The sequence below is a fragment of the Physeter macrocephalus genome, chromosome 12 (assembly GCF_002837175.3).
Source record: "Physeter macrocephalus isolate SW-GA chromosome 12, ASM283717v5, whole genome shotgun sequence".
In the NCBI taxonomy this organism is placed as follows: Eukaryota; Metazoa; Chordata; class Mammalia; order Artiodactyla; family Physeteridae; genus Physeter; species Physeter macrocephalus.
In genome coordinates, this window is record NC_041225.1 from 55,737,851 (window position 1) to 55,754,936 (window position 17,086).

Here is a 17,086-nt window from a genome sequence, read left to right on the forward strand (position 1 = left end):
AGTGTGGCCTGGGACAAGCAGTTTATCCTTTCTGAGCCTCCATTCTCTCATCTTTAAATGAGGATAATGGCACCTACTTTACGTCAGCCCTGAGACAGATAGTGTCTGCGAAGTTTCTAGCAAAGAGCCTAGGCTCATAAGATTACATATACATTTCAGGTGTACAACATAGTGATTCACAATTTTTAAAGATTATATTCCATTTACATTTATTATAAAATATTGGTTATATTCCCCATGCTGTACAATATATCCTTGTAGATTATTTATTTTATACATAGTAGTTTGTACCTTTAATCCCCTACCCCTATGGTAACCCAAAATATTGGTTATATTCCCCATGCTGTACAATATATCCTTGTAGCTTATTTATTTTATACATAGTAGTTTGTACCTTTAATCCCCTACCCCTATGGTAACCCCATTGGTAACCACTACTTTGTTCCCTGTATCTGTGAGTCGGTTTCTGTTTTGTTATATTCACAAGTTGTCTTTAAATATTGAAATGTGGCATTTAGCTTGGGATTGGAGTGACTAAACAGCTTCAAAAACACTTTCTTCCAGGTCCTCTGGACCCCTCAGGTGCTGTCAAATGGAGTCGAGTTCTCACGGGTCAGTCCAGATGGTGAGGAAGGCTACCCTGGAGAATTAAAAGTCTGGGTGACATACACACTGGATGGCGGCGAGCTCGTGATCAACTACCGAGCGCAGGCCAGTCAGGCCACTCCGGTCAATCTGACCAACCATTCTTACTTCAACCTGGCAGGCCAGGTAGGTGAACTCGCCTTTGATTACCTGCTGTAGTGTGAAGTGTCACTTGCCTCTTCTCTCCTGCATTGTGCTTTGTGGAATGACCTGGGGGAGTGACTGGAGAGACTAACCCCGTATGGAATTACCCTGGTGATGGGGTCGCTCCTGGGATGAGGAAAAGTGCCCAGCAAAGCATCTGACTCATAGTAGGTGGTCCACAGATGGAAGTTATAGGGAAATGAGTACATTGAGTACCTTGTGCTGCCCCACACGCTCAGACAGGTAACAAGCTATTTCAAGAACTCCCTGTCATCTAATTGTAACAAGTGCTTACATTTGCTTCCCCAGTTTCACTCCTACCACCCCGTCCCCCCACCAAAATTACTTCCAATTAGGGCATTTTCCATCACTGGATCCTTGAAGATGTGCTTAGCCCAGCTCCTTTAGATAAATGCTGCCAATGTTTGTGTGCTCCCGCTGTACGGCCCACCCTAGGAGTGGTGTGGAGACACTGGCAGCCCCCCTTAGGTAATTCCCTCTAAACTACCTCATTCCCTCCTAATGATAATATTTTAGCTTGCTGAGGAGGCTATTACATGAGACAGAATAAAAGGCTTAGGTAAAATCTGTAGATTCTATCTATGACTTTCTCTTCATCTAAGAAGCTCATCATTGTATACTAGACTTGAATCGCTTTGGCATGATTTCCTACCACAAGATGATGTTCACAGCCAGCTAGTAATATCTTGCATTTTTACACTTTTTAGGAGTTTGTTGATGACATGCTGATATTTTTTCTAGAATCTTTTCAAATAGCATGAGTTAATTGGTTCTTACATAATTTGAAAATAAGAAAGACGGTTCTTCACTTGCTTGTTCCTTATCTTCAGGAACTTCCACCATCCTTCTTGAGATCTTAAAGACAAACCAAAAAATACACACGCACAAGCCATAAGAGACTCTGCAATCATGAGCATAAAGACCCCACTTTTTAAAATAAGTTCAGAAAGAAACTTGACAGAAATAGAACAAAATATTAATGGTTTTATGTGGGTAGTAGATCATGGTGATCTTTCACTATTTTCCACATTTTTGTAACTAAGGGGGTGAGCTAAAGGAATAGGTTCAGAAATAGAAAAAGAAATTAGGCGTGAAGTATTACTCTGCCAATGTGTTCCAACGAAGGACGCAAAATGGGAACGTAAGGTTCACTGAGGCTCTTTCTGCTTACGTGAGAGGAGGACCCTCCTGACCAGAATTTTCTACCCTTCCAATCCTACAAGGACTTGGAGTGACTCCTAAAAATTTCTCAGTTTTTTTCCAGAGGCTGAATAGTTTCCCAGATCACAGACCCCACACAGAAGGGCGGTCAGGGTCACCTCCCTTCTGTGTGCTGTCTTAGTAAGTACAGCTCACATCCACAGCCTCTAGCTTCAGGGATGGGGTGGGTGAGGGCCACCAGCCTTTTGGAGCATTAGGTAAGGGTTGGTAGGCAGTTACCCGGCCTGGGGTCAAAGGGTCTCTCTGCATTTTCAGAACATCTCTTGCCCCACCCGGAAAAGCATTATTGTGTGTCTTAAACCCTCCCCAGGTAACTAGCTCGAAACTTGATATTTACAACAGTCAGCTCATCTTATATATTTTCTTTTTGTTTGTTTTTTAAATTTAATAAGCAGTATTTTTGTCCTACTTGGGGGTCAAACTTTGACTCATCACTTCTAAGTTTGAGTGTTGGAGGACTAGGGGAAGGAGAGCACTGTGTTTTTCAAAGAATGGAAAAGGTATGTAGGTTGCAGGTTGGTTGTTTTTTTTTTTTTTTTTTTGGGCTGTTCCTTTCTTATCTAACACAAAACTGAGAGAACTTTTTTTTTTTTAACTGAAACTTTATCTAAAGAGCTATGAAAGCAGGCCTGGGGCAATTTGAGATGAAAAGCAATAGTTCTGGTTTTGGTATGACTGTGTAGGTATGTCATCAAGGACCCAAATTCTTCCATCATTCCATTCTGCTTCTTCAGTGCTATGGTTTTTGTCTTCCAGCTTATCCCCTCATGGTCACAAGATGGTTGCCACAGCTCCATGAATCACCTCTTCATATAGTCACATCCAGAGATAAAAAAAGGAACTATTCTTTTTTTCATATCTCTAATGTTCCTTTTTTTTTTTTTTAAGATATTGGGGGTAGGAGTTTATTAATTAATTTATTTATTTTTGCTGTGTTGGGTCTTCGTTTCTGTGCAAGGGCTTTCTCTAGTTGTGGCAAGCAGGGGCCACTCTTCATCGTGGTGCACGGGCCTCTCACTGTCGCAGCCTCTCTTGTTGCGGAGCACAGGCTCCAGACACGCAGGCTCAGTAGTTGTGGCTCATGGGCCTAGTTGCTCCGTGGCATGTGGGATCCTCCCAGACTAGGGCTCGAACCGGTGTCCCCTGCATTAGCAGGCAGATTCTCAACCACTGCACCACCAGGGAAGCCCCCTAATGTTCCATTTTTAAGATTAAGCAAAACTTTTTCTAGAAGCTCCTCAGCAGACTTTCCTCACGTTTTGTTGGCCAGAAGTGTGTCTTAAGCTCTGCTTAACCCAGTCACCAGCAAGGAATTAGACTACCATGGTTGGCTTAGACAAATCAAAGTTTGCTCTCTGGGGCCTGGGTGGGGGTCCTTTCCCTGAACATATCCTCACATAGGATAAATCAACAAGTCAGTGTTCTGCCAGGGGAAAGGGAGGGTGCTGATAATGGAGTTGAGATAGCTTTTGGCTAGTAACCGATAGTGTCTGTTGTATACTGCTAGAGGTGATAAGAGCTGAAGTAAGGAAGTGGTAGTGGCAATTCACAAAAAGGTCTTTAAAGCCCCATCCAAGCCGCAGTGAGCTCTATAAATGGTTAATGTTACAAATAGTAGTAGCCAAAGTTAACCAAAGCAAACACTGAACTCAGAAATGGGCCTCAGTTCTGTTTGTGAATCAGCATTCCTTGCCAAGTTTTCATCAGCCTGAAAAGGAAAAGAATCCAACAGTAATATTCCACCAGAGTAGACATTGCATTATTCCAGGTCAGAAGAGTCATAAAATGAAAAGCGTGCTTCCTTTACTGAAGGAATGTTACTGCTGTTTAATGACCCAACAATTCAGAGAGTGGGTGCCTAGTCAGTGCTCCTTTCCTTCTCCTCCCAGGCTTCTTCCCAACATCTTGGACTCAACTTAGTGGTGTGTGATTTTCACACTGAATCATTTTCTTCCTGCCCTACTGCTAAAAAACAAAGAGAACAAGGAAATTCCTAAGAAGCTCTATTCATAATAATAAAAAAACTCAAAACAAACCAAAAGTCTATCAATAGGAGAACAGATAAGTTGTGATATATTTATACAATGGAATACTACTCAACCTTGAACTGAGCATTGAACAATTAGAGCCAAAGAAAGAGTCCCAAATTCTCATTCCCTCATAGCTGCTTCCCTCAGTCCCAGGGGCCTCTTCGGTACTGGCAGTAGCCTGAGGCATGAGGGGACAGTAGGGAGAGCCACACAGGAGAGAGATCCCTCTAGGCTGGAACAGCTCTAGGCAGGGGTTCAGGCCACTCCCATTTTGGACCTGCCTTCCCAGGTCAGATCAGGGACCAAACACGTGGCTAAGATAGTGTGGGAAGCCTCTGCCCCAGCCTTGTCTCCCACCCAACTCCTACCCTTGACCGCTGGGACAGTACAAGAGAATCACAGTTCGTTAGAAACAGAGCCTCCTGGTAGTGTAAATAAACCAATTTCTGTCATGTTTAGACATCGATTCTCACAGCCTCTGAAATCTTGGCCTTTGTCCTCTGGACGACTCCATTTGATTGTGTGGCTGAGGCCTTCTGACAGTAGAATATGTTTTCCGTTAACCCAGAGCACTCTGCCTCTCTCTGCTCACTTCTCAGGAACCCCTCAGAGCCTTCAATTTAGCTGAGCTCGGGGTTTCTCAACCTCGGCACTGTTGACATTTGGGGCCAGATGACTCCTTGTTGCCGGGGTGCGGAGGCTGTCCTGAGCATGGTAGGCTGTTTGGCAGAACCCCTGGCCTCTTCACACGACTGCTTCCCCAGTAGCATTACCACCCCCAGCTGTGACAATCAACAATGTCTCGAGACCCCTGTGGGGCAAAATCATCCCTAGCTGAAAACTACTGGTTTCGTTTATTTTTGAGCATTCACTCAGCAAAAGCCCTCACTTGGTTTCCTTTCCACTTCTTTTGCTGTGAAGCTTTAAAATACTGCTATTAAAATGTAATCCTTTTTATTAGAAACATGTATGTGTATTTTCCAGTTTGCAAGCAACACAACACATCCTTACTGAACTGTTCTCCAAGAACCCTGGACAGAATGGGGACATCAGCCCGATTTTATACTGAAGGAAAGAAGTCCAGAACTAGACCCCGGGCCTTTCTGACCACTGACCAGTGCTTCATGGACCAGCCTTTGACTCCGCCAGGAGGGCAGGCTGCATCTTTACGGGGGAGATGGGACCCCAGTTCTGACTTCCAGGCTTCTGCCATGGAGCAGGGAGTGGGTCCTCTGAGTGGGAACTAGGCCAGAGAAGGGGTGACATGGCCCACCCCTAGTGAGCCTAGAGGTGATGCTTTGGCTGTCCAGCACCTGTGTGTTACAGGTCACTGACCCTTGCTCTTTTGTTTGCCTGGCATGCGAGGACAGTAGAAGAAAACCCTCTGCTAATAAGTAAAAATCCAAAAGCCTTTCAAACCACTGTTGTTTCTCTGACTTTTCACTTTCATAATTCCATTCAGAAAAGAACATGCATGCTGGGGTCACACTCGAAAGTTTCTTCCAAATGTATCGGCTGCTATTTTTGAGCCCCTATCTACCTAACTTAAATGAATGAATTAATCATCATCATAGGTCAAATGGGATTTCTAAAGTTTTCGTCAATACTTGAAAACATTTCTGCAAGAGAAGTTATAAAGCAAATATATAAAATAAGACTGAGCATTAAACCTTCTTTTCTTTCTCTACTTTTTCTCTCCCAGGGTTCCCCGAATATATATGACCATGAAGTCACTATAGAAGCTGATGCTTTTTTGCCTGTGGATGAAACCCTGATTCCTACAGGTTGGTGAATTTAAACCTTTTATGGGAATGCAGAGCTGGGGTGCAATGTGAGAAACATTAAAACTTTATTTCTGGGCTTCCCTGGTGGCGCAGTGGTTGAGAGTCCGCCTGCCAATGCAGGAGACACGGGTTCGTGCCCCAGTCCGGGAAGATCCCACATGCCGTGGAGCGGCTGGGCCCGTGAGCCATGGCCGCTGAGCCTGTGCGTTCGGAGCCTGTGCTCCGCAACGGGAGAGGCCACAACAGTGAGAGGCCCGCATACCGCAAAAAAAAAAAAAAAAAAAAAAAAAAACCAAAACTTTATTTCTCTAAATATATTTCCCTTGTTGGCCTGACACAATGCCCATAATTACCACGATTAGTCATTTATTTTGGTTATGGTTGGGTGACCATATACTTAAAACACCCAAACCAGGACACTCTTGAGAGGGAAAGGGGATGCTATTAATAATTTTGCCAGGGCAACAGGCATAAACTGAGATAATCCCCCAAAACTGGGTCAGATGGTCATCCTAGCTGAGCCATAGACTCCAGAAGTTCTCCATTAAAATGTAAATCTGTTACTCCTTAGCATCTTAGCAGAGATAAATTTACCTAAGCATTACCTCACAAATGCAGGACACTGATAGAACATGTCATGGTTTTTGACAGAAAAGGAAAAGGTTGGATGGGTTGTACCCTGAGGAGGACAAATACAGATACATCACCTCCGAGACACAGTTAGGGGGATGGGGTGGAAGGAGGAGTTCTGCGTACCGAAAGGGAAGGCGAGGTGTTGGCAGAGTCAAATTTCGTGTGTGTGTGTGTGTGTGTGTGTGTGTGTGTGTGTGTGTGTGTGTGTGTTTGTCTCTGTCTCCTAGGTTTACTGGATTGAGATCATTTTGGTTATTATTTATTTGGGATCAAAAGTACCTTGGTTCTATAGGCAAATCCATAGAGATAGAGAGTAGATTAGTGAGTTGCCAGGGGCTGGGAACAGAGGAGAATGGGGAGTGACAATGGGTACTAGATTTCTTTTTGGGGTGAAAGATTCTGGAATTAGACAGTGGTGATGGTTGCACAACCTTGTAAATATACTAAACATTGATGAATTGTGCACTTTAAAAGGGTATGTGAATTATATCTCAATTTAAAAAAGGAAAGAAAGAACCTTGGTTCATGTGTTATCTCCAGGATTGAGGGGTATAGTTTTGTACTAGATTGTACGTGTACCCCCATCTGGCTCCAGGGGACAGATAGATGACAACAAGATGAGCGGCAGGGGTGCTGTTATTTGTGGCAGTTTATAGAAATTAACTTGTAATAATTATCCCCAAAGCAGTAGATACATATTCTTACTGGGATTTTGTTAAAATCAGAGATCAGCTGAATGTAGAAGGCATCATCAAAGAAAACTAAAGTAAACAAAATTAGAGGATGAAGGGAAGGAAGAACAGAAATCTAGAAAGACACAAACACTTTCTGTATCAGTTCCCCTTCTGGAGGAAGGGCCACCTTCCTGCTGCCCTTTCCTGATCTAGGTCTCTTGCCTGTGTCTGACAGTGACTTGACTTCTCGGATGTGTTACCTCACAGCTCCTTTATCAGATGGCTTATGTCCTGTGGTCTGTTCTCTCAGCCTTCTGTTTAGGGCGCCAGCCCTCCAGAAGCCCGTTGCTATGGTAGCTACGTGTGAAAGGTCAGGAAGACCTGTCCCTTCTGTTCCCACCCTGTGTAAGGGTACTAGTACCTTAGTTGTCACCTCTGCTCCAATAAAGAGCTTAGATAATAGAATATGAGCAATTAGAAGACAAGGGCACCATCTTTGTTAGTTACTTGGTTTACATCACAAGTAAGAAGACTATTGACATTACATCCCCCTCATATGATGCACTGAAAAAAGCACATCACTTGTGTGGTTTTCTGTCAAAAATGCAGAACCTCAGTCCATTCAGGAGAAGACATGACATGAACCCAATTGAGGGATCGTCTACAAAATAATTGACCAGTACTTTTCAAAGATAGCAAGATCGTGAAGGACAAAAAAAGACTGAGGAGCAGTCACAGAGGAGACTAAGGAGATACAATAATTAAATGCAACATGGGATCCTAGACTGGATCATGAGGCAGAAAAAGGGCAGAGAAAGGTGGGTGAAGGGTACACATAGATATATTATTTTTGCAACATTTTTGTAAGTCTAAAATTATTTCAAATTTTCAAAATTGGAAAAAAAGAAAGACCCAGGGATCCAAATAAGATACTAAAGTTTACTGGGCACCTGCCTTACTTTAGGTAAGGGCTTTTGTTTGGGCGTCTCTATTTCGGCATCTTTAAAACAATAGGGCTGTGTTTATGGCTGCTAGTTCAAAATTCTTAAGGGGAAAAAGAATGTGAGCCTGTGTACTGAACAGCAACTTCAGTTAACAGCAGGAATTAGAAACTCCCATAAACAAGGTGACTATAAAACTAATTAGAATAATAATGAGGAATCAAGATACATGGATTAAAAATTTTTGGCATCACAGTGTTGAATGTTTTTCTGACTCAAGGGCTTTTATGTTTGTCTTGGTAATGTGTTATCTTCTGATATTGACATGGTTCAATAGATGGACGTGAATAAGCTGGCCCATCTTGTCCTAGATGCAGAATTACTGCATTAGAACTGTGTGATGTGAACTGCAAGGGAAAAATGGTGGCAGCTCCTGTTTTGTGACTGATAAGGAAGAAAATGAACTAAGTAGCTCATAAATGGAGGTGATGAAATAAGGGCATATTTATTTCTGTATATTTATAAAATTTTATGCTATCCTGCTGAGTTTTGATCAGATGAAAATCACAAAAATGCATAACTCATACCAGGTAAAGATGATTTGTCATGATTGTAAGAGATAATTGTGGCAAAGCAAAGTACAGCTTAACATGCAATCTAATTGAGTGCATAAAACTCATGTTCATCTCAGTTCTGCACTGTAAGTGTCTTTAGGATCAAATTCTACACTCTGGGGCTTCCCTGGTGGCGCAGTGGTTGAGAGTCCGCCTGCCGATGCAGGGGACGCAGGTTCGTGCCCCAGTCCGGGAGGATCCCACATGCCGCGGAGCGGCTGGGCCCGTGAGCCATGGCTGCTGAGCCTGCACGTCTAGAGCCTGTGCTCCGCGACGGGAGAGGCCACAGCAGTGAGAGGCCCGCGTACCGCAAAAAAAAAAAAAAAAAAAAAAAAAAAAAATTCTACACTCTGTACTAATATTGAACATCTGTGAAGTTGAGTCGGCTGTGAGATCTCTGGACTTTCAGGGAGGCAAGAGCCCAGGTTCTAGTCTTGGCTTTGCTATTGACTAGCTAGGGGACCTTGGGTGCGTGTATAATGCTTTAACATTTAACCTCTATAGAATCTTATTTCCTTTTCTGCAAATAGGGGGTTGAACTCAATCAGGGTTCATAAATTTTCATAAATCAGACCCATAAATTTTATTTAAAAAACAGTTTGGGAAACTTATCTGGGGTTACCCAACTTTTCATTTTGCCAAGCTAGAAAGCTATTACAAATACAGGGCTATTAAAATTAATTGGGAATATATGCATATTATATTTCAATTAAAAAACATTTAACCAATTGGGATAATAATAAGGAACAGAGATAAATAGGCTACATTTTTTTAAAAAAGCTGAAACTACCATTTATAATCACCATTTTTCATAAAAGAAAGAATATATTAACACCACAAAAGTGGGGAAAATTTAATCTCAGAATAAAAAATGACCCTTTAAATTGAATTTTTCTTACTTTTTTTTTAAATTTATTTTTATTTTTGGCTGCGTTGGGTCTTTGTCGCTGCGCATGGGCTTTCTCTAGTTGCCGCGAGCGGGGGCTACTCTTCGTTGCAGTGCGCGGACTTCTCATTGCGGTGGCTTGTCTTGTTGCGGAGCACTGGGCCCTAGGCGCATAGGCTTCAGTAGTTATGGCACATGGGCTCAGTAGTTGTGGCTTGCGGGCTCTAGAGCGGAGGCTCAGTAGTTGTGGCGCACGGGCTTAGTTGCTCCGCGGCATGTGGGATCTTCCCGGACCAGGACTCAAACCCGTGCCTCCCTCATTGGCAGGCGGATTCTTAACCACTGCGCCACCAGGGAAGCCCAATTTTTCTTACTTTTTAAAGAAATGTGACAGATGATTATCCAAATCTCAGTTTTCTGTGGACCAGTGAAAATTTTATTATGCACTCATGATTAAGAACCAATAATTGGTCTGCAGGGTCACTTGTAACTCTTACATTCTGTGATTCTACAAGGCTCTTAGTATAACATTTTACGGCTATCTCCACCACCCTTCAAATTCATTAGAACTCTATTACAGAAGTAAATAAGTTGCAACAACTTCAGAGCTCATGAAAAATTTGTAATTATCTTTTACATATCCATACATTAACTGGTCCGTCATAGATTATATCTGTTTGCCCAATGACACAAACTGAAATTATAGGGGGTTTTTTCTTCCTCCTTTCTCAGAAATGCTTAAGAAACAAATAACTGTATTATTCCTTTGTAACTTCCTCAAAAAGGGCAGTAACTTCTACTGTACCCTTCAGTGATGTAAGAATTCACATGTCTGGCTCACTTTCAGCAGAGAGGAAATCTCTAGGAGCTCAGATTTCATCTGACTCTAAACATTGACCAAAAGCCCACGAGCAAGTGGCTTAACTGAGACGAGTCCAAAGTCACTTGGTCATTCAGAAATGCCTCCCCAGTGTAGCTGGGCTTACCAGGAGTTGATAGTCTAGTGGAGGAATCAGCCAGAATATTATCCACTGACCTGGAAGATCATGTCAAAGTTGATGTAACTAAGAGACTTGGTACAGAAGGAAAGCACTGCCTGGGGGCTCCCAGGTAGAGGAGATGAGAATGAAATAAAACTTGGAAGGGCAAGTAGCGTTTTGCCAGGCAGTGAGGAGGAGAAATGTGTTTTCGACGGAGATGAACAAGAATGGGCAGTGCAGGAGACAGCAGGACTGTCCCCAGGGAAATGCTGGGCTTCTGAAGCATTCAGGGCATGCTTTTGGTGGCAGAAAATGGATGGGCCAATAAGCAGTTGGCTGGGGCCATGTCACATCTGCACCAGGCTCTGATATGGCTGCAGTCCCTGGGGTGGCCCTGGATGACCCTAGGCTGGCCTGGAGTTCAAGGCCAGTCCACACAGGGCAGACTCACAGGTGTACCGAATATTCAGCCAGAACTGGACTGGACTGAACCCCAATCCCACTTCCGTGAGACGTGCTGCAAGAAACCTGTTAGACCATCCACACTTGTTAAGGGTTCTGGGAATTGATATGCAGTATCTAGAGACTGAGGTTGTTTTGAATTGAGAGAAAGGAAGATACTGTTTATATGTGAGATGAAGTGAGGGTTTATGATAATAATAGCTGGTATTTCCGAGATACTTTATAAATAATCCATACCACAACCCTATAAGGTAGGTTCTGCTCATTTTTCTGACTTAACGGGTGTGGAAACTGTAGCACAGGGAGTTTAAGTAACTTACTGAGGACCACTCAGTTAAAGAGCTGTGGAAAGCTGGAATTCAAACCTAGGTAGTCTGGTATTAAAACTCAAGCTCTTAACTAGACCTGGTTAGATGCGGGAGGGGGAAAGGCAGAAAAGAGAGAAAAAAAGAAAACTAAATGAATGTCTTGACTATATAGATAGCCAAGATCACCATATAGCCAAGAAACAGGGAGCCAGAAACTAAATAAATAAATAAAGCTTTGGACAGTTGTTAGTTCTCATTCTTTTGCCACCGTTTATACAGGTGGCCTCCCAGCTTCTCTCACTGTTTTCCTTCCCGTTTCTCCTTCTTCTCAATTTATTTCTGCAAAGAAAACAAAAAACAAGTTTGTTCAAATTATATTTAAAAAGAGAAAAACAAAAAAGAAAGACAGGGCTTCCCTGGTGGTGCAGTGGTTGAGAGTCCTCCTGCCGATGCAGGGGACACGGGTTCGTGCCCCGGTCCGGGAAGATCCCACATGCCGCCGAGCGGCTGGGCCCGTGAGCCATGGCCGCTGAGCCTGCGCGTCTGGAGCCTGAAAAGGCAAAGATAGAGGCCATGTCTCCATCTTTTGTGGCTGTTAATTTATACTTACATTTGTTTTTCAACTCCTTTTCGTTTGCCCTTCATGAAAGCTGTGACCTGAGTTCTTAAGGGAAATGCTGATGCAGATCTAAACTTTGGGGGTGTTTTTACCTTGGTTACAAACCCTCAGCAAATAATTTTTCAGGTGGTGGGAAAACCCATTGTATGAGAAAGTGACACCTCTTATCTTACAGTAGTTGTAATACTGTGGCTGAGGTACTCGGTGAAAAGGGACCTTTCCCCCATGTGTGTTTGAGGGGAGAGGTGAAGTCCTGTCCTCCATTTTGTTTATCACAGGCTTACTGACTGGTCATTATTACAGAGAGAGGAAAGGGATACCTTGACATAGAGTTTCAGGGAACCAAAGCAAGAACAATATGATGAGATCCCTTCGTCTTAAACTTATAGCTGCATTTAGACCTCTACCCAAGCCAGGGCCACAGACCTCCAGCAGCCTTGGGCACCTGTTTCACTCCTGCCTTTCTTTCTCTTGACACTTTTCGGGGGAGCATATAAAATGTCGTCAGCCCTGTCTGCCAAAAAAGCCTGGAAGACAACAGCCTGTACTCTGTGGCTTCTTCATTCTTCCCCTTTCTCTGCTCTGGTAAAAGGCTGTCCTTTTCCCAAAGCCCACTGGAAATGCCTCAGCAAATGTGAGCCATGGTCCTTGCTCACAGGCACCTCTCTCCTGCACCAATGGAAGGTCTCTGCAAGGCTGAGAGTTCACTTCACCTGTAGACCAGGAGCAGAGTTGCAGCTAAGCTGTCAAAACTGGGTTTGCATGTCAGCAGTTAGTGTAGTTTTGGTTTTTCCGAGCAGTTGTTTTTCTCAACTTAAAAAAATGTGCAGCCCTTATAGCATTTGCTACTACTTAGGATGGGCACATATTCTGTTATTGGGGCATCTTCAGGTCACCTTGAGTATGTTTTTTATGTTGTTGTCAGGACTCTCCCTGTAGTTTCCCAGAGTTGGAACTCCTGGAAGCCATTTACCAGGAAGGACAGGTGGACGTCCCACAGAGAGAGAACACTCCAGTGCCAGGTCTCTCTGCTGACATGTCAGATATTTAGCTTCGAGGCCTGAGTCTAGTGTCCTGCCCTGTGGCAACAGGAGGAAACCGGTCTCTGGTACCCTGCTCAGGTACTAAGCCAGCTGAATGTGAGCAGGTGAGAAACAGAAAATCCCTGTTTCTCCAGGGATTAATTCATTCCCAGGGTTGTAAATATTACATTTCATCCTTTCGCCTTACAGAACTGTGAGACTTGGAGGCGATCTGGGCCACCAGCCCAGCAAGACTTTATGATGTGTATAGCACAGTGCAAACTAAGCATGTGTCTTTATAGGCATTTACAGCACATAGCTTTTTTTTTTTCCTTTTAATTGTGCTATTCTTTACTCGTAGTAGATATGTAATTAAGACAGCAAAAATGAATGATTTGATTGGGTCTTTTGTCTCTTAAAGTAGCATTAGTAAAATCCCGTCTTATTCTCTTCCTTGAGATGAGATACCTTTTATTTTTATAAAAATTTACCCAGTCCACTTTGTCCCCCAGCCCATCTGTGTTCACATGTGGAGAGCAGTTCTTGCTGCTCTCCATTTTTGAAAGGTCCTACTAAAATTACATGAAAGCAACCCCATTTTGACAAAATTAGAATTCTGGTAGGAAAGGCTTACCACGAGGCTGCGGAGAGAAGCTCAGCAAGACATTTGTATTTTATTTCAACCTGTCTGGGTTCAACCTACAATTCAGTTGCTTTTATAATTACTTCCCTAGGGCAGGTCTAAGTCTCTGACCTGGAGAAATAACAAATTCAAAAGTAGTCTCCCAGTTCAAAGATGGTGCAAATGAAGACTGTTTTGATCTACATGTTTTAATCTTTGCAGAGCTTCTTACAGAAAACTCCTTTAGACTTTATATAATTCTAAAATAGTGGATATAATATTAGTTTCAATCCTCCATCAATATGCTTCCTCTTTCCTTTTCATCCCACCTCCCCACCCTACTCAATATCATCCTCAGGTCCTGCTGATTTTTTGTAATAAGACTTGATTTTTTTTAGAGAAGTTTTAGGCTCACAGAAAAAACTGAGTAGAAGGTACAGAGATTTTCCATAACCTTCATTCCCACACATGACAGCCTCCCCCTTATCAACACCCACCACCAGGGTCGTGCATTTGTTATAATCGATAAACCTACACTGAGGGGCTTCCCTGGTGGCGCAGTGGTTAAGAATCCGCCTGCCAATGCAGGGGACATGCGTTCAATCCCTGGTCCGGGAAGATCCCACATGCTGCAGGGCAACTAGACCAGCGAGCCACAGCTACTGAGTCCACGTGTCACAGCTACTGAAGCCTGTGCGCCTAGAGCCTGTGCTCCGCAGCAAGAGAAGCTACCGCAATGAGAAGCCTGCGCACCGCAACGAACAGTAGCCCCCACTTGCCGCAGCTAGAGAAAGCCCATGTGCAGCAACGAAGACACAACGCAGCCAAACATAAATACATAAAATAAATAAATTTATTAAAAACCAAAAACCCGGGCTTCCCTGGTGGCGCAGTGGTTGCGCGTCCTTCTGCCGATGCAGGGGAACCGGGTTCGCGCCCCGGTCTGGGAAGATCCCACATGCCGCGGAGCTGCTGGGCCCGTGAGCCATGGCCGCTGAGCCTGCGCGTCCGGAGCCTGTGCTCCGCAACGGGAGAGGCCACAACAGAGGGAGGCCCACATACCACAAAAAAAACAAAAAAAAAACAAAAAAAACCCAAAAACCCAACATTGACATGTCTTTATCACCCCAAGTTCATAATTTTCATTAGGCTTCACTCTTTTTTGGGGTGGGGGTGGCCGCGCTGCACAGCTTGAAGGATCTTAGGTCCCCGACCGGGGACCGAACCCACATCTGGTGCAGTGGAAGCGCAGAGTCCTAACCACTGGACCGCCAGGGAAGTCCCTAGGGTTCACTCTTGGTGTGGTATATTCTTTGAGTTTGGACAAATGTATAATGACATGTATCCATCATTATGGTATCATACAGAGTATGCCCTAAAAATCCTCTGAATTTGTTTCAACCATCCATCAATATGCTTCCTCTTTCCTTTTCAGTCCCTCCCCGCACCCATCCCCATATTGTTAGTCATTAGCTCCTGATGATTTTTAACAACTAATATTTCTTGAATCTGTCTCTTCAATATGTATCATTGATTATATGGCTCCATCTCCATCGTCACTGTCCCAGCGTAGGTTGTCTTTTCTTCTCTAGATCAGCGCCCAGGTTTATATTACGAGCTTCATAATTTGGGATCAGTGAATGAACAAATGAATCTGGACAACAGCTCTCTAACTAGGGGAAAAAAAATCGCTTTAGATCTATCCTCCATCTGGTTACTAAAGATATCTAACTAAAATGCAAATCTTACTTTGATACTCTCCAGTTTAAAAAAACTTTTAGATGGCTCCCAGGCCAGACACCAGCTGCCTCCCAGACCCATCCCCCAGCGTGCCTCACTCACACCTCACCCTGTTTCAGCATCCCCCTCCCACCCACAGGGACCACTCGATACCCCTTACTTGCTGCATATACCCCTACTCTCTTCAAGGCTCATACTTTCTCCTTAGAAATGTTTCCCCCACTTCCTGGAAACAGTGGATTCTTTGTTGCTCTGGGGTTTTCGTAATGACATAATCTTTTTAGAGTGTGCCCAGGCTCCCTTATCTTCCTCTCCATTAAGTCTACCTCAGATGTTCTATCAGGACTTACTAGTTACAGATCCAAAGTAGGAAGCTAGAAGGGAGCTTCAGGCCCATTCTCTTTGGTTTGAAGCTAGAAAACTAATCTATGATAAACAGAAAAGTGAAACCAAGTAGCAGCCAGTCTGCACATGCTATGAACAACTACTTCCTTTCCCCCTCCACCCCTTGTCAGTCTTTTTCCACTCTTCTCTCTTCTTTACATTTGTTTTAAACATAGTGTATTAAAGCAATACCGTGTATTAAAGCAATAACTGGAATTAAGCAAACCTGGATGCAGGTCTCAGTTCTGCTACCCACCATCTTTGCTCTCAAGTTAGCCATGAAAACCCTTTGGTCCTCATAACCTAATCTGTAAAATCTCATTAGATGACGGTTACATTAGTTGAACTCTGAGGTCCTGTTAGTTTCTAACAATGATTCGAAGACCACACGGAACTTCTAACCCAGATATTCTTAACCAGGGTCCATGCTTGTATGTCTAGGAAGATGATGAAAGGACTTCAAGGGTTTCATGAGCCCCTGAAATTCTTTTTTTTTTTTTAAGACTTTTTAGATGACGGTTACATTAGTTGAACTCTGAGGTCCTGTTAGTTTCTAACAATGATTCGAAGACCACACGGAACTTCTAACCCAGATATTCTTAACCAGGGTCCATGCTTGTATGTCTAGGAAGATGATGAAAGGACTTCAAGGGTTTCATGAGCCCCTGAAATTCTTTTTTTTTTTTTTAAGACTTTTTTGATGTGGACCATTTTTTAAAAGTCTTTATTGAATTTGTTACAATATTGCTTCTGTTTTATGGTTTGGGATCTTAGCTCCCAACCAGGGATTGAACCCACACCCCCTGCACTGGAAGGCAACGTCTTAACCACTGGACTGCCAGGGAAGTCCCCAGCCCCTGAAATTCTGTGTCAAACTCTGTGTGAGTTGGTCACATCATCTTGGTCCACAGAGGGATTTTCTGGTCTTGTTTTCCCTATTGAGGTAATGATAACTTATGGTTGCCCCATTATGTATTATTATACATAAAGATAGTCATCTTTTTTTGGTTTTGTTTTGTTTTTTAATTGTTATATTGGAGTATAGTTGATTAACTGTTGTATTAGTTTCAGGTGTACAGCAGAGTGATTCAGTTATACATATACATGTATCTATTCTTTTTCAAATTCTTTTCCCATTTAGGTTATTGCAGAGTATTGAGCAGAGTTCCCTGTGCTATACAGTAGGTCCTTGTTGGGTATCTGTTTTAAATAGATCAGTGTGTTCATGTCAGTCCCAAACTCCCAATCCATCCCTCCCCCACCCTCTTCCCCCCCACCCCCGGTAACCATAAGTTCTTTCTCTAAGTCTGTGAGTCTGTTTCTATTTTGTAAATAAGTTCGTTTGTATCATTTTTT

At 43.2% G+C, this 17,086-nt stretch overlaps 1 protein-coding gene across 3 annotated transcripts in view; it reads left to right on the top strand.

Moving 5' to 3' along the window:
- Positions 1-17,086, top strand: part of GALM (galactose mutarotase) — an 88,877-nt gene that overhangs the window by 47,139 nt on the left and 24,652 nt on the right. For all 3 annotated transcript variants that reach the window (XM_028496986.2, XM_007116325.3, XM_028496985.2), the window contains exons 3-4: positions 565-771; positions 5,764-5,845. In XM_028496986.2, coding sequence (XP_028352787.1) covers positions 565-771; positions 5,764-5,845 — 289 coding nt within the window. The remainder of the gene's footprint in view (positions 1-564; positions 772-5,763; positions 5,846-17,086) is intronic.